This window comes from Amphiprion ocellaris, chromosome 17 (genome assembly GCF_022539595.1).
Source record: "Amphiprion ocellaris isolate individual 3 ecotype Okinawa chromosome 17, ASM2253959v1, whole genome shotgun sequence".
Classification (NCBI taxonomy): domain Eukaryota; kingdom Metazoa; phylum Chordata; class Actinopteri; family Pomacentridae; genus Amphiprion; species Amphiprion ocellaris.
The window spans coordinates 25,188,520-25,213,159 of NC_072782.1; the positions used below are offsets into that span (position 1 = coordinate 25,188,520).

The following is a 24,640-nucleotide window of genomic DNA, read 5'->3' on the forward strand; positions in this document are numbered from 1 at the left end:
CACACATTAGCACCATGTGCTAACTGTGGCTAAAGAACCACATTTACCAAGACTATCTGGTACAAAGCCCTGAAACACACCAAGAAACACATTAAAGACGATTTTACTGCTGGAAGCTGCAAGCCAACACCTAAAGAACAAACTAAAGCAACGAGCCAAACCCTGTTCTGTGGTGAAGAGAAGCAGAGGAAATGTTTGTCTGCAGCTAAATAAAGCAGGAAGACACTGAGCTGCTCAGGTGTTCCTGATAACACCAAGCAGCCACCTGGACAGCCAATAGGAACACAGCTTACTGGAAGTCCAGAGGGCTGGGTTAGTGAAGGAAATTTAATTTAAAGTTGAAGAAGAAAGTTAACAAAGAAAGTTGAAAACCACCTTCTGATACCTGAAATCTCTGAGTTTTCACACAAAGAACACCTGAACATGTCAAACTGGCTTCATAGTAGAACCATCATTGTAAAAACGTCATAGTATGATGTGTTGCTCAAAAAACATTAGGACCTGGCTGTCTCGGGTCGCTGAGGAGCAACACAAAAACACGACAAATGCTGGTTTCCAGGGGGTTAGGAGGATATTTATTTGAAAGAGTAAGTTTACAACAACACAACATATGAGCAGAAAAATCACAAAGTCTGTCTTTAGTTCAGCTGAAAATATTAGTTTTTGTCTTTTTTATTGACCAAACTTTTCAGGAAGTAGATGAAGAATAATTAAAGCTCTCATGTAGAAGTCCGACTTATTTTGGATCCTTGTGGAGAGTTTAATCTTAGAGTTTGTAAAGCTGTTGAGTTTTTAGAGTCACATGGATTGTTTTGACATTTAATGACCGAGTCCTGAAATAAAATTACAGTTGTGGATTTCTGTCATTTAGTCTGGACTAAACAAATAACAGCAGCATAAATCTCAAACGTCATTATGAGGAGTCTGGATTGAGGTTTCTCACTTGATAATGATCAAAACATGAAATTTAGGTTGGTTTAAAGGAATATTCCACCTTAAATCTTTGAATGTTGACCTAAAAGGTTGGTTTCAGGAAGTATTCCACCAACAAGGTCCTCACACATCCACCTTAAAGGAACATTCCACCAAAAATCCTTGGACATGCACCTAAAATGTTGGTTTAACCGAGTATTCCATCCAAAATCCTCAAAGAGACCTGAGGGGCTGGTTAAAAGGAATATTCCACCTAAAACCTCAAATATAGACCCGAAAGGGGGGTTTAGAAAAAATCCTTCAATGTAGACCAAAAAAGTTAGTATGGAGGAATATTCCACCTGAAATGTAGAGCTAAGCGATGGTTTGGAGTAATATTCTACTCTAAAATCTTCCAATGTAGACCTAAAAGGTTTATCTGATACTATATTCTACCCAACATCCTGGAACTTTTACCTAAAAGGTTGGTTTAATGGTATATTCCCAGAAGAACCCTTGAACATTGGGCTTGTTGGTATATTCCACCCAAAATACTTGTACATATACCAAGAAGTCAGTGTAAAGGAAATGTAGACCTAAAAGGATTGTTTAAAGGAATATTTAAATGATTATTATCATTATTTAATAATCTGTTATCAGTCAGAACCCTGGCAAACTCATTTTCATCAGTTTTTTAGTGGAAGTCACAAATAAAGGAGCTCTTGGTTTTTCCCAGCGTTACTGAGTCAAAAGCTGCTGTTTCAACACAGAACGTTCACATGCATCCACAAACCTCTCAGCACTCAAACACCCACAGACAGGAGGCCGGCTGGACTGAGGCTCGGCGGCATCCTCAGACCCACAAGTTGGGGAGTCGCTGAACTTGTTGGTCCAGTTTGAAGGCCTCCGTGTGGTCCAGTAGAAGTCCACGTAGTCGGTGTTGGCTTTGAACCGCAGCGACTGGCCGCCATCAGGTGGACCGGCTCGTCCTCGTAGGGCTCCTCCTGTAGCCTTGAGGGGACCACAGGAACATTCAGTAGCTGTTGGAGTTCTTCCTGTCAGGCTCGTGGTAGAACGGCTCTGAAGTATCTTGTACTTGTCTTATCTGGAACAATCTAACAGCCTAAACTGTTAACAGCAGTGTAAAGAAGCAAACACACAGGCATTGATTAGAACTCAAACGAGATTTATTTTAGAAAACAAATCAGCTTAGAGGCATTTGTTCACACGTGGCTGAATAGGAGGCCGTCCAATCAGATTGGAGGTCTTCACTCTGTAGGTTGTTTGTTTGGTGAGACTCTTGGACCTCCATCAGCTGACGTGGATGTTTGATGGTCTTCCTCTCTAGTGCCAGATGATTCATCCATGAATTCAGCAGCTACAGACTGAAATGAAGCTCATGCTGCCGTTATTGAATTCCTGTTCCAGATCAAATGTTCAGAGCTCACCTTGAATGCAGCCGTCTGCGGTCTGATAGTTTTTCTCATTGTAGTCTTCAATAAAGTCTTTTTCCTCATGTCAGGATGTGGCGAGACTCTTTCTCAGTCGCTGCAGACGTCCCTCATTGTGCATCTCCAGAGAAGAAACAGAAAAACTGGTCACTGCTTCAGCATCACAAACGCTCTCCAGCACTGAGAGTGTTTTAGAAATTCATTCATTGTGTTGTGAACTTTGAAGGAGCAGAAACTTTACAGCTGCCAAAGACATGAGCTCTAATTCTGGATGTTTTAGGAAATGAAGTTAATCAAATGAACACTTGATTTTTGCTGATAACGCTCATTAAATTACTGAAGAAATCCAACATAAAAACCTGTAAACTCTCAGGCAGATTTTGTTAAAGTTTGTCTATAATTCTATCATCATGTTCTGGAACCAGGACTCTGCAGAAGTTCCTTCAATCAGATATTTGTGTGTTTCTATTTAAGGCCTCAGGTTTGAACGTACAGCAGAGGATTAGAAAGGAGTGATTTTAATATTTAAATCAGTCCAGTAAATGTTTGGAGTAAAAATGATTAAAATTTTGATTTAGATAGATTTGTATCAAATATTGTAGAGTCTCACTTAAATATATCCAAATGAGTTCAGTGTATTTACATTTTATAGAATATTTGATTTCTTAATCTCAATACTGTCGGGTCTGACCCTAAATATTATAATAATGATGTCAATTTAAATCATATTTTAGTGCAGAGTCATAAACTTTAATCAGCTAAACTTACATAATAAATATCACTGTACAATCTTAACCTGAACATTCATATTATTGAGGTAAATTTACATAACTCCTGATATTCTACAGTCTTAACTAGAATATTTCTAACATTAATCTTTTGTATTGTGCTGATAAACAACAATAACCCGACTTTCAGATAATATTTGTTGTCTGTGATTGAGACTAAATTCCTCCACATTCTGGAACTGGACTGCATTTCCCAAAATGGAAACATGGACAGAATTTAACACTCATGTATCCATGGCAACACTAATGTTTCTGCTTCTTACCAAAGTTCACAACACAAGTAAAGATTTTAATGTAAAACTTCAGGGATGACTGCTGACCATAAGTATTCTGATCAATACTTCATGATCAATATCAGGACAGATGTTACAACTCCAGCTGTTACATTAGACTGCAGTTATTCACAGAGAAATTAAAACATCACATTCCTCATGAAAACTAGATGGGACTTTTATTAAATAAAGTGTTGGTGAATAAACAGTGTAAAAAGTGCAAAGCAGCTCCATTAAATCAGGAGATGTGAGACTTCCACAGCATGGATCACCATCTGCTGTGTTGATTCATAGCTGAATGTCAGAATGAACTGAGCTAGAAAAGCTGCTTTGAGCTGCAACATTATGGTCTGACAATCCAACACCATCACAGTTTTCATCTGGTTGTTTTGCTCCAACTTGCTGTGAAGTTCAGTTTTTACCTGAATCAATACAGAGATTCTATTTCCAACCAAGACTGGAATAAAAATTAAAATGTTATGAGGTTATTAATGCAACTAAATCCTTTCAGATGGAAGGATTTACTTCTAAGTTCTAATTCAAGTTTCAGTTGGAGCACATTGCACTCACAAAGAAAAACAGTGATACCTTCATAGCAACATTTAATAAACCTAAAGCTTCCCTGTTGGCTCATTGGTGGAGTTTGTTACTGAGCATCTGAACCTTAAATCCAGTGAGACGACCATCTTCAGTCGAGGCCAGTCAGAGAACTTCAAGACCTTCCATCGGCTGGACCAGATGTGGCATCATCTCCCTCTGAACATCTGGATGAAAGGAGAAAAGACAGAAATCAAAGACAGATCACAGAAATACAATTTATTCACTTTCATCATTTTATAAAAGTAGCATGAACTTTATTAAAACTTGACAACATCAGTAATGAAAGTAAATGTTTTTATCTCGTGTCGAAGCTAAATTTAAAGTCAATTTTAATGACAGTTTATCCTGAGAGGAGTGAGAATGGAGCTTTTCTTTCCTTTTTAGAATATTCCCTCAAAATATTCAGTTTATTATTGGCTTTAGAAGCATTTTTCTTTACTTATTTATTTTTAGATACCTCAGACTGATACACTTTGCTGGTTTGCAGATAATTTCATGTACAATAACAATAAAGATCTTCTATTTTAACATATTTTGCTAAAACAAGAACCGCAAACCTTCTCAACCATCTCTCAGTCTGCAAAATTCCAACTGCGACCAAGAATTATCTGATGTAGTTATTATTATAATCTTTACTGAACCAGCCCTGGAATTAATAAAAATCTGTATATGGATATGATTTTCTCTGATGGGACCACTATGGAAGCTGTAGTAATTATTAACTGTCCTTTGAAGGGAAACATTAGGTCTTCTTCAGGTGGATAAGAAAAAATGCTCTCCCTTAAAAAACAAAAAAACTGCATACAATAAAGTAAATCTTTTCTGCACTGCACACATACTACACTTTTGTACAACTCTGGATGTCAGAGTAAAGGCAGACAGATCCACTGATCAGCCACAACATTCTGACCACTGAGAGCTGAAGAGAACAACATCCATCATCTTGTTCTAATGCAACGTTCTGCTGGGAAACCTTGACATTCATGTGGATGTTTGACATGTACCACCACCTAAACACTGCAGGACAAACAACCCCCTAGTCTCCATGGCAACAGCAGTCCTTGATGCCAGCTGCCACCCTCAGCAGGACAAATTAAACTTCTCAGGAGTGGTCAGAGGAACACGACAGAGCTAAGCTGTTCACCTGGGTTCCACACTCCCTACATCCAGATCTGATTGAGCATCTGTGGGATGGTCCAGGATCAGCCTGGTCTAGGTAGGACCCACCCTGCAACCCACAGGATCCACAGAATCCACAGGATCCCCAGAGGTTCTGATGAACCACTGGGTCAGAGGAGTTTTAGCAGCATAAAGGGACCAACACAGTATTAGTCAGGTGGTCAGAATGTTACACTGTTATATTGTCATGCTGATTATATGATCAGTAAATGTTACCATCAATTATAACGTCCACATTGATCAGGAAAAAAAAAACAACTATCAGTTCATTCAGAAACTGTGGGGTTAAACCTAAAAACACAGACCTCAACAGCAGTTTGTTTCAAAGCAGAACACCAGCTGGTTTTCACTAAAGAAGCTTTCAAAGCAACAATTAAATGACAGTTTTGTTCTCATTAAGAAACACACTGGTATACTCTAAAACGTTCAACCTCACAGCCTCAAAATATCTGTTTAGGAAGTGTTGTGTTTCTAAATTCTGCTGAAAGCATTGGCAGACATTCTCTTACAAGGTTGTGTAAAAAGCAGCCTGTCCTCTGAGCTACTGAGAAATCTTCCTGAACAAAGTTTCTACGTGTAAATCAGCTCAACAAAAACTAAAGCCTCAGTCAGAGATAACAGGTATCGCAAATTAGAAACAACTTTCTTTGTTAACTCAGACTTTCTGCTTCAACCTCACATAAAAAGGGGAGTTTAACTCATCAGGTGACTGAAAATGAACGGCTTGTGCAGTTCTAGATCCAAAAGTAGGATGTTTCAACTCATGTTTTACTACAACTACATGCAGTAATAAATACAATGGTTGGTTGTTAGTTTATTCACTATTAATATCATTTTATATACTGGATTGAACTTGAGCAGTGGAAGAGAGAAGGAATTTAATGAAATTATGGAGATTCAGAGAGGTAATGTTGCGCAATGTTAAGTTAAGCGTGGTTTAATTCAAACCAGCTGAATGTTAAACTTCAGTGCAGCTGAACAGGTTTCAGTTAACCTTAAAGTAAAATAACTTTTTTAAAAGCTAAAATACACAGCAGAGAAATACAGGTTGAGAAGTTCATTCTACTAATGACAGCTGCGGCAGCAATTAACACAGGTGTTCAGCGGTAAGTTAGCCACCTGTGTTATTTAGCCCGCTAGCTAACTTAGCCGCTTAGCTAGCTAACGCGTCCGGACCAACTGCTCAAACACGACAAAACACAACTCTTCACAAGTCGCTGACTTAACGTACAACAAAACAACGCTACTGGTTAGAAGTATTGATCTTCTTACCGTGTTTTACTCCAAAAACAAGGTCAACAGCAGCCAGAGATGCTACCAGACGTGTTGACCATAGATATATTTTGAAGACTAGATACTAGCGCGCCGTCTTCTATATTATCTATGGTCTGACCAATCTCTGCTCACTGGCTTCTCAGTCAGTCTGACCAATCACTGCTCTCTGGCTCCGCCCTCTGAGAATCTTGTTGTCGTTTGGCTCAACACTTGCTGATGACCACTTCCGGTCTCAGAAAATGAAAAAAACTGACCTTTTTTTTCGTTTCTGTCTCTTACTAATTTTATTTTTTTTGTTATTCTAAATATAAAATGAAAATCTAAGCATTTTTAAAATTTCGTACATCCCTTTTAGATCATGAAAAGGAAAAACGCCTTGTATTTCAATTTTAATTTTTTTATTTTAAAACGAAAATCAAATTACCACTCGTTTTTTGTTTTTCAATACCCATTTCAGAACGGAAAATCCAATTGCCAGATAAATACACGGACCCAGTAAGAAGACTTACAGCAAATTTTATAAAGTCAACAAATGTAAGGTTTGTAGGCATGCTTTAATCAGTTTCTGTTTTCTATATTAGCAATGTACAAATGCATTTAAAACATTGAAATGGCTATGAAATTACTCCGAAAAGAACCTTGCAGTATCCACACAACGAGCTCCATAGGATGCTGTACAAATGCCGAGGCCACTTTCCAAACAAACTGAATAAGAAGGGAACCACTGTTGTATCCTCAAAATTCAGAGTGAAACCTGAAGATATGTCTCCAAGTCCAAATCCTGCTTCACAATATAGGCCTACTGTCAACAGATTAGCACACTAGTGTTCTATATTATACTATATTTTATACATTTTAATGATATTTTCAAACCTCCCCAAAATTACACTAATGCCTTCATTCATATTTTTGTCTTCATTTTTACTGGCTGTTTTTCAGTGTTAGCACACAAACAAAGAAACATTTAATTCCAACTGTAGCATTAATACCAGACGGATGAATGGACTCTGCAAACCATCACTGTCACTGTCTATGCTCAGGGCCTTCCCTTTACTGTGTTTTAAAATCCTTAAACTATATAAATGTCACTGTCAGACTGTACAGACCATACAGCTGAAGTCGATGTGTCGGTGATTTTTATCTGAGCTTACCAGTGTTTGCCCTAACAGTGGAGCTGGTGCTTATCTGAAATGAGCAGAGCCCATCCTTTGGGAAGAATGAATATCCTCACCAAATTGCATGTTAAAATCAGAATAATCATTGTTTGCATGCGTAATATACCATGTAACTGTGCTACTAAAGCAACAGCAGGGATTACAGCCAACCACTGTGATCCAATATTTGCTGACTATAAAACATCACAGTAGATTTCATGTCTTTTAGTTTTCCACATAAAATAATGAAGAAAATATTCAAGTGTCAATTTTGGCATCAGGTGACAAATGTCATTAAAGATTTTGATAAACTATACACTAGGGAACCTGAATATTTACAGAATCTCCCAAAATTAATGGTAATTTTGTTTTCAGGATTTATTTCTCAAGGCTAAGCATTGGATAGATGGACTGTCTGGCATTGGTTCATGAGCAAACTCTTTAAGATAGCACAGTGTAAAGCAAACAAAAAACACGGTATATTTACACCAATCAGGCAAAACATTATGACCACTTGCCTAATACCTCGGGATAAATAAAGTATCTATCTATCTATCTATCTATCTATCTATCTATCTATCTATCTATCTATCTATCTATCTATCTATCTATCTATCTATCTATCTATCTATCTATCTATCTATCGATCTATCTATCGATCTATCTATCTATCTATCGTGTTGGACCCCTTTATGGCCCTCCTGTGGCACAGGGATGGTGGCAGTGAATTCTGTGGGTTATGTGGGTTGCAGGGTATCTAGATCATGCTTATCCTGGCACATCCCACAGATGCTCAGTAAGATTTGGATCTGGGATTTGTGGAACCCGGGTGAACACCTTAGCTCTGTCGAGTTCCCCGGGCCACTCCTGACCAGTTTTTATGGTGTGTCGGGGTGCATTGTCCTGCTGAGGGTGGAAACTGCCATCAAGGACTACTGTTGCTGTGGGGGTTGGGGGGCTGGGGGTTGGTGGGTTGCTTGACCTGCAATGTTTAGGTGGGTGTTAAATGTCAAACATCTCCATGAATGTCAGGACTCAAGGTTTCCCAGCAGAACGTTGCATTATAACAAGACAATCAGTGTTATTCACTTCACCTGACAGTGGTCATAATGTTGTGGCTGATCGGTGTATATGTTGTATGTTTTGTTGTATTACTCTTGTTTTGAATTTTTCTTCAGTGCTTTGAATTATAGGAGAAGTGGCATATTTTAGTCCATTCCTTTGTGTAATGTTTTTATTTAAAAGTCAAAATCTTTGCATATTGCAGCCACAGTGTGCATAGTGTGTCCTTAATGCTTTAATAAGTAGTTGAGTTTGTCTGGGGGACAAGGGCTTCAGGAAGGAGGATAGCTTCCATCTATCTCCCTGTGTATCTAACTTGGGATTTCCGTACTGAAGCCCTCTGTTTAAGACACACCTAACTGGAATTTAGAGGAGAAAATATGAACCACATGCATTGAGATGAAACACAGTGCAATCCTGCTTTTGCCATTTTTTTTCTGCTATGTTTATGTAGTCTGTGAGCTGGGCTCTTTTCTCTCCATTTAAGTAAAAGTATTTTGAATAATCTGTGATCATTCAGGCCTTACAAGGTGTTCGAAATTCATCACATTCACAGAGTCTTCAGTTGGAAAGCCAAAGCCAATCTTTGAAAAAATTATACTGTGTACTGTTTTGAAAGCTGATTTTCTGTCACAAAACTAATAAAGTATTTCCAAATAAAGCAAAATCTGTTCCACTTATTTCATAACCCCTTTGTTAAGTGAACCAAGAAATTGAGGAAGACAAATCAACAACAGCAAAATTTCTGCAACAAACATGTTTCTACTTGCCGTCAGTCAGTACCAAAAACTCCAGCTCCCCAGTTGTACTTTAGGTGTGATTGTCAGGTACATCTTCGCACGACTTGACGAGTTACTTATACATATCACATTTCATAGCTGTAAGTGATACATATTGGCAGGAGTTTCTGTTTGAAATTTTCCAGGTGGCACTATTGAGCCATTTTGGCTCACACCTATGCAGTTGATGATGGCCAGACTGTGATCACACATGAAAAGTTTGAAGCAGATTGAAGCATGTACAGGCCAGTTACACAGCATTTCCTGTCATGGTGAAACATCAAGATTCTGGGGGCTGCCATTTTCATGCCCTCAGAGTTTTGCAGAGCATTTTGATAACTTTTAATCACTCATGCCTGGTGTACATCCTGGCCAAATCTCAGCTCTGACAGGGTTACCCAGTTCATAGCTATTGAAAATTTACATAAATTGGTCCAAAAGCTTCCAAAATATGACACATAATTCAAAATGGCCGACTTCCTGCTGTGTTTTAGGTATGGTTGTCAATTACATTTCCATTCATCTTGATGAGTTACATATGCCTACTAAATTTCATAGCTGTAGGTGACAGCCGTAACTCCTGTTTGAAATTTTCCAGGCGGCGCTATCAAGCCATTTTTGCTCACACCTTTGCAATTTCCCTAAAATATCAAATTCTTCGCTGATCCTGATAAGTGTGCAAAGTTTCACGTTTTCAAGGACGTCCAGGCCTTTAAAAGTTTAATAAAAAGTCAGTCAAAGAAAGAATAATCGACACAACTGAGCAACAGAGGCCATATGAGCCTTGAAAGTTAGTTGGTCATTGATCTGACACCCATGTTTCTGGCAGACTTTGTGAGTTTGAGTTGGGTTGATTCAAGCTGGATGTTGATATCTTGTTGTATGGAGGAACTGGCTGGAATGACAAGGAGCTCAGTCTTAGAGAGGCTGAGTTTGAGGTGGCAGTTTTTCATCTATGTCAGGGAGATCTAGGCAGAGACAATGTGGTCATTCAAGGGGAACAACAGGAAAAGCTGGGTATCATCAAAACCTTCAAAGAAAGTTGCCCAGGAGGCACTCCAGTAATATACCCGAATCACCCCGGGTGACTCCTTTCAACGTGAAGCAGAAGCTCCCTTGAACTGTCAACCCTTCTATTAATAGACAACCCATACTACCATCTGGACTACAGCTGCCACAGAGGACTTGTAAATGTGATCTTTTATCCCTGATCTAATTGTTTTCAGTCACTACCCAGAACTCATGCCCATAGATGAGGTTGGAAAACACGTCGACCTTTAAATCTTCCTCTTCACTGACTTGAGTGTCACCACTGTGAAACAGACCACAGGTTGAAGCCGGTGTATTTAGCAGTGACATTTACTATCACACATTTAGCGCATTTTAAAATTCAGTAACAAATCAGGATAAAATGGCCTACGTCAGTTTTGTGCAATATCAACTCTACTGTATTGAATCAGTCTAAAAATGCCTTAAGGATCTGATCTTTTTTGAATGTTTATGAGTGTTCTTATATTTCGTCATTACTTTGTGTTACAAATGTTGCCATTACAAACTTTGTTTCAGCTCAGCTGTGTGTTAGTGCCAGCTGGTGACAAAGATCTTTCAGGCTCACCTGAAGCAGCAGGTCACAAAAGGACTAGCCTCTCACACACATTGAAGTATCAGCAGTCTGGTGAGTTACTAATGTAGCTGCAGACAGGTGTCAGCCATCTTTACTGTTTATGTCGAACCTCTTTTCCCTGTGTGCTGCTAATGTCATCAGGAGCCTGCTGTTGTTTATGAATAATGTCTGGCAGCCTGAGATTAGGTTTCACTGCAAGTTCAGATCTAAAATGATTCCATAACTTCCAGTGATCTCAGCAGAGGTAGAGAAGGAGCCCTTTATAAAACAATAAACAAATCAGAGTCAGAGGACGGGGAAACGGCTCATATTACAGGCCACAACAGGGACACAGGAGCCACAATGACAGACTGGAGAATGAGGTCTACTGATTGGTCACACTCCGCTGTACTCCAATTTAAGGTTCTTAAAGCACAGCAGTATTTGCTTTGGAAATGTATACTTAATGAAATAACATCTTTGTACACAATTCAATCAAAACTAAGGTCAGTTAAGACTAAGAAAGAGAGGTTCTCTGCAGATTTTTGTTGACTCAGGCTCCAGAGATGGAGGCCTACACTGACTATGATAGACCGTTCTCCCGTGAAAACCAACAGCATTTCTAGCAATGTCTTTCAGCATTCAAATGACCTTAAAAAACAAGTCTGCTTACCCGCTATTTTAAAAGCTTTCAGCAAAATCAGTGTGCCCTCATTAGTAAGTTTAAAATTTTGTCTGTATTTTCGCTTGAACTTTAAAGCTTAAAGAACATGAAAGCTGAAAGAAAGAGGAAGACTTTAAAATGTACATACATTCTGCTTGAGACATCCTGTAAATGGAACTCCCAACAGCTTCATATGCAACTTTTTATATCTGATAACTCAATAGACTTTGAGCGAGGTGTTACCATAAAATAAGATAAGATAAGATAATCATTTATTACTCCCCATGTCAGGGGAAATTTCCAGTGTTATAGCAGCAACATCTTTCAAAGCAGCACTAACCATATGTACAGTAATGATGATAATTATATCATCATATATCATTAAATCATTCCATTTTCTTTATATGGGAGCATGTAAACTTGCTTACTCTGGGAAAAGTTGTATTTTTTTTGCAGTCGTTTAGTTATTTACACTGTTGGCTCCTTTTCTTCTTTTTCCCCTTACTTTTTGTTGTAAATTCCTGCATTAAAAACCATTGTTTTAATGATCCAAAGTACATCACCTCACCACAAGGTGGCAGAGGCAGGATGGAAGTTGATTGCCTCTTCTATTTTTTAACATGACTATCTGAGGATGGTACAAGGAAACACTACAAACCTAAAAAAAAACCCAAATAAACAACAATAAAAGCACCAATACAGTCAGAGCATCATTTTTTGTGAGATACCAATGTTAACATATTTTCTGGGGTGCACAGTGTCTTGGTGGTTAGCATTGTGGCCTCATAGCTCGAAGATCCCTGGTTCGCATCCCGGCCTGTAGAATTTGCATGTTCTCCCTTTGCAGCGTGGGTTCTCACTGGGTTCTTCTGCTTCCTCCGACAGTCCAAAAACATGCTGAGGTTAACTGTGTTTCTAAAGGTGTCAGTGTGAGTGTGCTGCCTCTGTATGTAGCTCTGTGATAGACTGGTGACAAGAACAAGAAGTCCTGCAACAGATGGTCTGACCCCCATAGAACCCAGATCTCAGGATCATGGATTCAGTGTAGGATTACATTCAGAGTCACTGAAATAACCAAGATACCAAACAATCTACCTGCTAAGTACCTTGAGAAACTGTGCCAACTGTACCAAGAGACAACTGGTAATTTACTGACAAATAAAAAATGCAAACTATTCATGGCAATATTTTGATAGCATCCCTCTTTTACTGTTAATACATGTTTTCACAATTCTAGTTACTATTCCAAATCTTACTGTTAAGTCAGTTTGATATTTAATTACATAGATGTCAAGAGAAGTGTGTGGACTTATTCAGATCAGTCTGTGTTTTTAATCAGGACACAAACATGACAGCTGCAATATTTTCAGTTTCACCGTAAAGCTGTAAATTTGGATTTAATCTGTTGTAGAATTCTGTTGAGCAGGATTCTTAAACAGCAAAAATGACTCAGTGTCTTTACAAAGACAAAAATTAGATTTTAAATAGACTTATAAAACATAAGAATCCTCTTTCCCTCTCCACTCAAAAATGTGTTTTGCTTTCTGTTACTTCACTTTGATATTTATGTGTCACTGCAGAGAGGATTTAAAGACACACTGGAGATTGGTGTTAGATGAGAAAAGGCTGTGCTAAAATAGGAAGGAACCTGCTTATGAAGGCTTTTGTGAGAAATGAGAAGAGTTTGAATTGGATGCTAAGTGGATTGGACAAATACGTACCTTCTTCCAGTTTTCAGTAGTCCATTGGCAGTGTGTTGTCACTCAGGCAAGCCTCTTTTTCTTATTCTGATGTCTTAGCAATGGCTTTCTTCCTGCAACTCCACCTGTCAAACCTGCAACTCCAAGTCTTTACACAGTTGAAACTGAGACTTGCTTACTACAATCAGTATTAAGCTGTGTTTGAAGCTGTTGTCCTGTGAGCTGCCTATCATGCAAACTGTTGACTCTCAGAAACTTGTCTTCTGACTCTGTTGTGGCTTTGGGTCTTCCAGACCTCTTCCTGTCACAGTTTCCCCCAGTTTCTGAGCCTTCTGATGGTGAAGAAAACTGCATTCACTGACACCTTGATTTTCTTTGCAGTTTTTCTGTAGGAAAGACCTACATTCTTAATTGTTATGATGGTTTGTCTTTCTTCTATTGCTAATTGCCTTTTCCTCATCAATGTTATAGCAACACGCTACTTTCTGCAGTACAATACTGTTCAAATAGTGCTCTGGAGGGTATGGTGCTGCGGTGAATTCCAGCACTACTTTTATGCAGACAGAGGAGGTTGTAAATAATCAAGAAATGTTGGGACTCCTGTAGGATTTGGTAGCACCAACTTTCAAGGCTTGATCTACCTCCATTGCTGCAGAACAGCTTTAAGTTGGTAATACATTTCTTGTTCCCTGAAAAAGTCTTTTTGTATAATTGTGAAATGTAAATTATTTTTCAGTTTTGGGTAACCTTACCTGTTTTTTTAACCTCTAGCAGTTCACCACTAGGGTTAGGGTTAGCTCAACAGAATAGTATAGTTCAGAGCTTCTTGTTGTTTATATTGTTTATAAATTCATTGCTGTTTGTAAAGCAATTTCTATTTAATACAGGGCCGTTATGGGAATTTTGAAAAGCTTTGAGAAATATTTAAACACAAGTTACTTATTATTTTTTATTATAGATGCCATTGACTTGTAATCTCAAGTACGGTAAGTGAACAGTGGAGTGAGAATGTTGGCCCCTAAATTGCCCTGGAAACGTTTGCTGGTAATACAGAGGCCAAACATTGATGGGCGGCAGGTTATGCCGTGCAGAAAGCAACTGACATCTGTCTCACCCTGAGTCTTCTACCTGACTGCACTCAAACCACAAGCTGTCTTTGTGTGCTACAGTGTATTTGCATCACTTTTTTATGATCAATTGTTTGGCAAAGAGACGGTTGTTTGTCTTTTACCCAACAGCTTGATCGAGCGGAACAAATTTGATTATTCCACTCTTGTTCACTTGCAGCTTATACACAGAGGAGAACAGGGCATGTGTTGCATAGTCGACAAACACTGTTGCGGCCTGTCACTCATGAAACTAAGTCATGAACTACATGTACTGATTAGTGACCTTGACACAGCATGTGCATTTGTCATGTATAAGTGCTAAAATCTAGGTCACTGCTGGTAATACTGGATTCAAATCTGAGGTCTGACAGCTTGCAGGACTTGTCTGGGCTGTGTAGCTGTTTAGTGAAGTTGTGTTTTTGTTGGAGGGTCATATCTAAAGGGTTAGAGTGAACATAGCAACCAAACCAAACCAACTCGCTGGAGGGATTACATATGTCATTTGGTCCAGGAAGGGTTGCTTTAAAAAGTTCTTGGCCATTTTTTGCCCAGAAACAAGGGGCATGACTCCCAATGTGGGGCATAATTGTATGTTATAAAGACTCATATCACTTTCCATAAAATTAAAATGTCTGAAGCGATCAAAGAAAACGGAGATGAAAGCTTAGAGTTGACTGCTGTTGCTCCAGAACACAGCTCAGGTAGCAGAAACAGCCAAATGTGGCTTTAAAGGGAAAGCAAAGCTGAGTCATTTCCAGGCCTGACGAGGGATGCAATTCATCCTCCTCATTAAACTAGCCGAAATTCGTCTTGCAGGCTTTCAAGAGGCAATCTATTCAAGATTCCCCAACCATATTGACTGGCTCCTGAGAGATACAGTACTTCCCAATGTTCAAGCATCCCAACTTGAAAAGACATCCTGCAAAGGAGAACTGTTATAGCTGGTCATAGGTACTATATCAGCATTTCAGCAACTACCTAGACCATTTCTTTCTCACAGCTGCTGGTGGCATTTGAAACTGACAAGAATTTCATACATATGCCATCAAATGAAGTCTGTAGGTCCTGAGAAAATACAAGGCCCTCCTGTGTTCCATACCCAAGTTCTGGCCACTGACTGGAGTTCTGTGTCCATAAAAAGAGGCTTTTTGCTCTTGTTTTATTGTATGCGTTTCTGTGTCATATACGCAAACAGGGAACCTTCTAGCTGCAAGGCAACAGTCCTAACCACCAAGCCACTGTGCAAAATGATGTTGAACATTACAGCAGTGCAGCCTTTTCATTGCTTTTTGGAAAATGCTGATTTTTGATTTAAACTTCTTGGATGTAACTACTTTTCATCAGTTCACATTCTAAGTCAGTATTCGGGTAATTCAACAAAAGAAGGCAAAAATTCAAGCGAATGTATTGTTTATTTGCAGTACCAACACTTTTGATAAGGCAGTAACTTTACAATGCATCCTGGATAATGGCCAGATCTCCATGGAAAACTAAATAGTGAAACTATACTAATTTGCAAAGACATTAAAATGACACAACACTTTGATAAATAGCAAATTAAAATAATCAGTGACATGTTTGTTTCTTGTACTTTGCACTGGAATCATATTGTTTTTATAAATAGAAAATTTATTTGAAAATGTATTGTTTTACAGGCTGGTGAGAAATAAATAACTTGCTGTTCATTCTAACATGCACAACTGGTGTTTCTCAAGAGCACTAATTACAGATATTACATTATATACATTCAGCAACAGGTATCAGTCAGCGAGCTCACAGACCATTTGAATTTTACACCAGAACAGCTTGGTAGTGTAATAAAATCACATCACCAAAACAATATTACTTAATGTTCCCATTAAAACCAACTTACAGTGATATCTGTGTAAATATAGTGTTGTCTAAAAAGAAATGTGTAGCCTAATGACACTTTGATTTCGATGAAATTTCCAGCAAATCTCTTATTGAAACTAGTCTCACACTTCACATCACTGATAAACCCTTCTGCTGTGTCTGTACAGATATTGTCCGCTGTCTTTCCAACAAAACGAACACAGCAAAAAAAGCTAATCTGCTGCATCAAAATCCGAATGCAAACATCAGTGGGATTGTGGAAGTTTCTGCTTCTTTTTCCTTTGGCTGACGTAGCTCAGTCAGGTGGATTGGGTATATTCGGTCCAGCACTAGTACCTCCTGCTTATTGAGTCCTGTCTTGCAGCACGACTTGGTTGCCTTTGCGTGTCTTGTGTGTACACTATTGGGTCCTCACTGTCCACGGCAGGGTTTCAGGAGGCAAAGTAGGAGCTTTGCATGAAGTAAAGGCGGTCGATGGGGTTCCCCACCTGTGCCTGCAAGGACCCTACATCTGAAGTGGCCATAAAGCAGTCACTTAGACTTGTCAGAGAGGTGTCACTGTCAATGTCATGGAAGGCAGATTCAGTACCTGATAAAAGTAGAGAAGACATGGGGAGGTGAAACAATGCTAAGTACGTGAGTTTTTCATCCTTTGACGTTGCATCATGATAATTTGATCATTTCATTCATTTAAAAAAAAAATTAACTAAAACATATGTGATATTGTAATGATTATCTACATGCATCCCTTGTTATATTTTGAAATTGGGCCACCAAATGTGTTACTGGTGGGATCTAGAATCTCCCACAGAAAAAAAAAACACCCAAAAAACTCAGTTTGACTTCTGGCTGCCTGTACATGCTGCAGTAGGAGGGAGATGTGCTGTGGCCAGACATACAGTGTAAGTAAGAGATGAATGCAGGCTTCAGGTCTAAAAAGTGAAGCCAAATGCAGAAGTACCTTAAACCTGCATATTTTCTCACAAGCAGCAGGTGGCGACTCCTCTGGCTCCACAAGGTCAGATTTTATAGTGTATAGTCTTGAAAAAAAAACAAAACTTCTCACTTGTTCTGTTGTGTCAGTGAAGTTTTCCTAATCATTGTATGGTCTCAGTCACCAGTTTCAAGTCTCCTTCAATACAGCATGATGTCCATTTTGTAAACTATGGTCCTATTTAGGTGAAAATAAATAATAAAGCAGGTATGTTGCTACCATATCACTGTGCCCAGTGTCCTCAGGTTCTCCAGTGGGATCCACCCTTTGCTTGTTTGGTCTAGTTTCAACAGACCTACATCTGTTGTGTCTTTCTGTGGCATGTCAGTGTCCACTTTTTGCACAGTGATGTTAACCATTCTGAACAGCTTTCACTGTGAGGCATAACCCAATCCTGTGTGAGCAGTGAGCTCACCTTAGGCAGGCAGGCTGGCAATCTTAGCAAAGGCGGACTTACGAATTGATTTCGCATTTTACTGATAATACATTGCTACTATAGCTCATTTAAAGTTGGCTGTTAAGCTGAATGGCATGTTCCTCATTTTTGGAAACAGTCAGACTCCCGTGTGGGAAGACAAACTATGATTGAATCAGAAGCCTTTATTTCGATTGTATGCTGAAAACACACAACAAAATTAGGACTGACAGCCATTGCGTGAACTCAAAGGGGGTCTATCAATACTTGTATTTTTAAAAGGGCAAATGTGGGATAGCAAAGCAATAACTTTGCTCCTCCTAACTGAACAATGGGGGAATCAGTTGCTCCGCTTGCTCTATTGATCGGGCATTTGGCTGAATAAAATTACCATAAAAATTAATTTAATTATCATGTTAGCTGTAGTGTATTGGATTCTAACACTCTGATATCATCTGGCTTGTACACTAAAGTCAAAGCACTACAGTAGGTGCCAATTTATCTAAAATATATATTTAACAATTTTAAGGAAATGTTCCACCTTTTCAGAAAGACATATAAAAGGAAACAAGAAGTGAGAGATTGTGTTGAATTACCGAAGCTAGTGGAAAAGAGACAACCCCAGGAATAATGCCTGGACATCCACTCTCTTGGAAAGCACAACTGAACTTTAAAATGATCCAAACTCAATGTTGCAAATGTATTTATCATAATTACTTGCTAGTTATACTCTGACCTACTCCACTGACTGGAGCTGCATGTATTTGTAAAGTGAAACATCCAGTAAAGTGAATTTTGAGTTTTGCTGTTCTTCCACAAATAATAACCTCTTAATTCAAGATTAAGAGGTTAAACGAGATTTCTGGTACTTTGATGCCACATTAATTAAAACTCATGCAGCTGTAGAAAAACAGACGAGGATCCATTCAAGTAAAAACAAAATACCTGTAATGTAACAGTAACTTGAAGAAGCTGTGGCAATAGAAACACCCTGGAACTAAATCTATCGACTGGTATGAAGTTAGATGTCAGAGACCAGACATTGCTATTGGTTGTGTGTGTGCATGTGTGTGTAGGCTGTGTTTGAATATTGCTCTCCATATTTAATTGGAGGAACATGTAATACTGCTCTCCTGGGTGTCGGTCTTTTTTTTATGGGACTCACTGGGTTTAAATAATGACAACTTGATAGGTCAACCATTTTTAATTAGCCGTTACACTTTATTGGTTAATTTCCATTGCAGCCAATAAAATAGGAATGAGGCAGGGAGGAGTGTGGATGAGAGGGTGTTTAAATATATATGATATTACTGGGTTTAGGGAGTACTTTTAGATGCTAGATAAAATTTTATAGCTCTATCTTTGGGGACCAAACCAGTATTTTTGCATATGCCTGTTTCACAACAATTACAAAGACTTTTAACTGCAGTCTCCAAACAACAACAAGATTTTATTTTTTGATTCAGCATTTGATTTTTGTTACTTTTTATATATAAAAACCAACTTTCTGACACTTGAATTGAGTTAAATAAGAGATGCAATATATAAGCTTTGCTTTTATTGTTTCACATCTCTGCAATAGACATTGGTATTTAGCTTTCTCTCTATGACACTTTAAGATCTTATCTTGTAAAATGCCCTGAAATTACTTATATTTTTATTTGGTGGTAAGTAAAATTGAACTGAATTCAACAAGTAACTACCTGTAATTCAGAGAACAAAAATACTGTAGTTATATAACGGACTGTTGCAGTGATATGGCAGCAAACCAGGATCATATACGTAGATCCACCTGTTAACATGATGGCCTTCTGTCATTCAGACATAGATCACTTTTCCACTAATGTTGCTCACGGCTTCACTCATGCATACCCACAACAATGACAAAGAGAGCCATGGTGCAATATTCGTCATACACATGAGACTAGACAATATGTCAAGTGATGTATAATAAATAACAAAACACTAACAAACAAAACACTATGCATAAATTAACAGCAAGCAAATCAAACTGTCCAAGAAGCAAAAGTTATAGCCTGATTTATTTATAATTTCCAAAACAAAACAAAAATATGTCCATGATAATCTAACAAATACTTTACTGTCTGAGTGCCATCGTTTCTGTTCTGTGTTCCTTGTGTTTCTGCTTCTTTCTTTCGTTTGTATGTGTTTGTCCTTTCTGTGGTCTGTGCCTACAGGTATTTGATAAACTCACAGGGCCAACTCCAAACAGCTGGAGGCAGCAAACTGAATGTCAGCTCCTGTTGACATTTTGTCAAAGCCTGGATTATATTCATTACTTTTGAGTCCTATTAATATTATCTGTTAAAGACTGTCTTATGGATGCTTCAGTTTGTAATAGATGTGAAATTGTACAGGAACATAAATTATTCCTCAAATCACTTCACGTAACTCTAAGTACACTGCTTATGCGTATCCATCTGTTAAAGTGAGTGCATGCATTTTAGAATAGCATCAAGCTGAAGTGATATGGAAAAGTTACTAGGCACTTGGACACGAAGCCAACACATTTAGATTCTGTTAGATTTACAGAAACAAGCGCATGTAAGACTAACCGTAGGGATTCATGTGGTCACCAGGCAACTGTGGTGGGGTGAGACCCTGTTGGAAGGGGTCAGCGTTGTATCTTCCGTGCTCCATGGTCACCAGCTGCTGCTGCTGCTGCTGGCTTGGATGTAAAGACCCTGAGTATGAGCTGAGCAGGTCCTCCATACATCCTGATATCACCTCTGTAAAAATCAGTGGCAACAAATGAAAACAGGGTTACAGCTCTCAGCAGTATGCCACATGCACACATTGTCTTCTGCACTGTATATGTGAGGACATTTCAGATTTTCTCAACTTCACTGACTGTGTGTGAGCATTTTCATTTTACCCCCATGACCACCAGTGTACTCATTTACATGTTACAGCCTTGTGATTTTTTGTCACAGATTGTGATCAGGAATTTCAGTAATTAGAATAGATTTCCAAATTTCAGTAATGCTCCATTATTTTGACATTTGGGGGCTGGTAAGTTTGTGATTGTAGTTAGATGATTAGTTGCTTATATGTCCATGTCTCAAGGCCTCATACTACTATGTGAGGGCTTGAGACGTCCATGGATAGAAAATTCCAAATAAAAAGAGTGCTAAATAGCGTCTTGGCCTGTTGAAGGTGTCCCGTCAAAAGTTTACCATGTTTGTTTTATAATGGTGATCTGTGTGGAAAATGGTTTCTGGGCTGCAGGGGATATTTTTGTTGTAATACCACTGACAAATCAGCAGTCAGTCAAAGTGATCAACAGTTATTAATATGTCCATACCAACACATCGATTCATTTCAATGAACTTATCTTTCCAGGCTGACTAGCATCACTCTCTCACCCACATACCTTTCAGTGGTTGAACTGATCAGAATTAGATAAACATTGCAACAGCAAAGAAATGAAACTAATAATTTGTTTTTAATGTCATTTAGGCTACTATTGTAATTAGGGATGATTTCTAAAGACAACATACTGATGTGGTAGATTTAGTCAAGTAAAGATTACAAACACATCTTTGACAGAAATATGCTTTGACACCTGGTTAAACATCTGGCTACAATGTTTATTAGACCATGTGCCAAGGTGCTTTTGAGCAGATCATAATCCCTCTCTAATGCTTCTCAATTGCATTTATTAATTTAATATCATATAGATGTTTGATACTTTCAAGCCATGCATGTGGCCACATGTAGAAAGGGCATATGTGCCACATGTGTTTGCTTATGACCTGCTAACATGAAAAGATGCATAAATACAAATATGGAATTACTGAAGAGTTAGAATATAGGGTTGTCTTGCTCATGAGCCTAAACGTCTCCATAGATGTGAACACAGAGACCACATCCATCCTTTTATCTACAGAATGCTGTACAACAAACGGTTTCTCAGATACTGTAAATGCATTAACTGAATAACTGTTTTATCTTGCAGATATCGCATCAGTGATCCAGGAGGCTTCATTTCATTCTAACATCAACTTCAAACAACCCCCACTTGCTGGTTTGCTTAGCTCATTTGGTTAACAGCAGCAGCTTCTACTATAATAAACCCTCGTGCTATGCCAATATTGACATGCTGGAAGTCCCTGAACAGATAGAGGCAGTGCTTGCCAAAGCGCTGAGACACTTATCTAAACTGTCTGCTCATATCCGCTGTGAGACCACAGTGGAAATAAGCCTGGTAGCCATGAGGAACTGTCGCATAGAGAAAATCATGGCTCCCACTTTATAGCTCTGCCATCGGAAAAACTCTTATTTACCAACAGAGATGTCACTCAGCTTCAGAATATCGGACTCATGTTGCCGTGGATAAAACTGGGAGTGTTTGCTGAGTGACTCTACTGTGTTTATTGTTCCAATAGTAAATTTAATATTTCAAGCTGTTTATCCTAATAATTCATACATTAGCCAATTTTCAGTAATCACTGTCAATACAATTATAACTCTGATTACAGTTATCAGAAGGACATTGTTAATGCTTTGTGTCACATGAGAGAAAGCAGCTAACCAGTACAGTACAAATACATACATGATAAATCCTCACCTTGGCCTAGCCTTTGGCTGTTGTGTTGCTCCTGCTGTTGTTGTTGTCTGCGGGCTAACTTCTTCATCTGTAAATAAATAAACACAGTAAACAACTTGCTGTGTGTCTGACAGACTGTTATTGAGGAGACGCCGACAAAACAAAAAACAAATGTGAAAGGGCTCACTTTTCAACCTCCACTAAATTCTGTATTTGAAACCTTAATTTACAAAGAAAAATTTGTGGAGTGATACAAAATTCCTTTACGTGGTCAAACCATATCCGAGAGATTCAAAGTCAAAGATGCATCTTTGGACAATACAAATACAGTGTTCCCTGGGGTCTGGAACGTAACCCCCGCTATAGGCGAAGATCCGCAAAGTAGCGACCATATTTATTTTTATTTTTATTTATATATATATATATATATATATATATATATATATATATATATATATTAAGGCGTGACTGTGTGACTGAGTCAAAAATAAACTATGCTGTGTGAACTGTGTGTGTTCATGGTAATGAAGGAACACGTCATTCAGTTTTTGGCCAACAATAGAACTCTGCTGCACAGAGGAATAAGATATATCTGGTTCTGATACACACACAGGACTCATCCATTGTTGGTTTGGCTCTGCACATGGGATGTGCTGGCAATAAAAAAAAGTAACATATCTAGAACCAAGTAACAAACTTATCAAAGTGTCTCCTATATTATTCTGAAGCTGCAGCATGCTGAGTGTATTCAATTACAGAATATGAAAAAGAAACTGAAGGAGCTCTCTGGTGATGTACTGTAATGTTATTCCTGCCTGCATGCTGTCCTGGTGACACTGTGTACTGATTGTTTGTAATGAGAATTAGAGCAATCTGAACAAATGCATCCCCATTATTTTATTAAAAGGAGAAAGTTTATGGTTTTGCTATCCCACTTTTTGTCAGTTTTTAAAAATGCATTATTGTAATATTTCTGCTATCAAGCGATTATAATTAAGCAGCCTATACAAAAACATGCTTGTGAATGAATCACCCTTCAGTTGCCTGACTCAGACCTATCAGTGACGGTTTGCTACAGCATGCTTCGGCTGTCGCTCCACACAGGAGTCTGGCGTGTCATTTAGCCTAACTGCGATCATGGACTGAATACAGATTAGAAGTAAAGATAAGCTAACAATTCTTGGATAAATCTTTTTTTAAATGAGCTATTTTAAAGAATAGAGCTGAGGCCAAAATGCTGACCTACTTTGCGAATCAACATTAGCTAATTTTGCCGGCGTGTCCACTGAAGTTAGACAGTTTTTTGATCGATCACACAGGAATCAGCTGTTCTGATGGGAACCAAATCAGAGTCATCTCTTTTAATGTGATGTGGATGTTAATAGGGCTGCTAACAATCACTCATTAACCACTCACACAATTGATACATTTCACACTCTCTCGAACCACATGTCCTTTTTCTTGCTCAGAACACATTCATAATGGCAAGGCGTGAAAAGAGGATGCTGACAGCACACAGACAAGACAACTGCAGCACAGCACAGCAGCAAGTTTTTCAGGTCTACATTAGGTTTTAATGAACTGAATATATTTTTATTGTCTAGTTAAACTGTGAAAAGCTCCCAGATACCACCAAACTGAGCGAATAGTTTATTATGATTCACCGAAGCTTAACTGATGAAAAACTGGTTCAGCACTTCTGGCAGTAAAAAGGCAGTAAGGACCAATTTTCAGGGGGAGAAACATGTGACACTATGAAGGGACTACAATGTGTAGGTAGGATGCAAACTAAAGAGTGTTGTTCTTTTGGGCTGTGCTTGACTGACACCCTCATGCAAAGCTCAGATACCAGACACTCACAGGCAGGTTCCTCTCTCAGGCCAGGCCTCTACTCGGACAAAGTGGCGCAATTCCTTTTTTTTTTTCTTGTCATTGTCTTTTTTGAATCGTCCCCTGTCTGATCCCTCCACAAGGACCAGTTTTCCTTGGGAGACCCTACCAGGCGCTATTGCCCTGACAATATAGCTCCCAGGGTTCACAACTCTTGTACTAAGTAATCACTCGTTCACTTTGATGAAGACACTGGCATGCATGTTGTTCTTGCCCTCACCATTTAAGCATGGCAGTGCAATATCACAAACTTTACTTGAAAGACTTTAACTTAAAGACCACAGCAAACAAAAGTAAAGACCATAAAACTAAACAGAGGAACAAACCTAACCCTCTATAAATATGAGAATGCGTCTTTCCATCCCACGC

At 38.6% G+C, this 24,640-nt stretch overlaps 1 protein-coding gene across 1 annotated transcript in view; it reads right to left on the minus strand.

Moving 5' to 3' along the window:
* Positions 1 to 15,941: 15,941 nt before the first annotated feature.
* Positions 15,942 to 24,640, minus strand: part of LOC111582483 (LIM/homeobox protein LMX-1.2-like) — a 54,030-nt gene continuing 45,331 nt past the window's right edge. Inside the window, exons 6-8 of the mRNA XM_055019036.1 lie at positions 22,403 to 22,469; positions 20,388 to 20,561; positions 15,942 to 16,991 (exon numbers count right to left, since the gene is read on the minus strand). Of these exons, the coding sequence (XP_054875011.1) occupies positions 16,834 to 16,991; positions 20,388 to 20,561; positions 22,403 to 22,469 (399 nt within the window). The 3' untranslated portion in view covers positions 15,942 to 16,833. The remainder of the gene's footprint in view (positions 16,992 to 20,387; positions 20,562 to 22,402; positions 22,470 to 24,640) is intronic.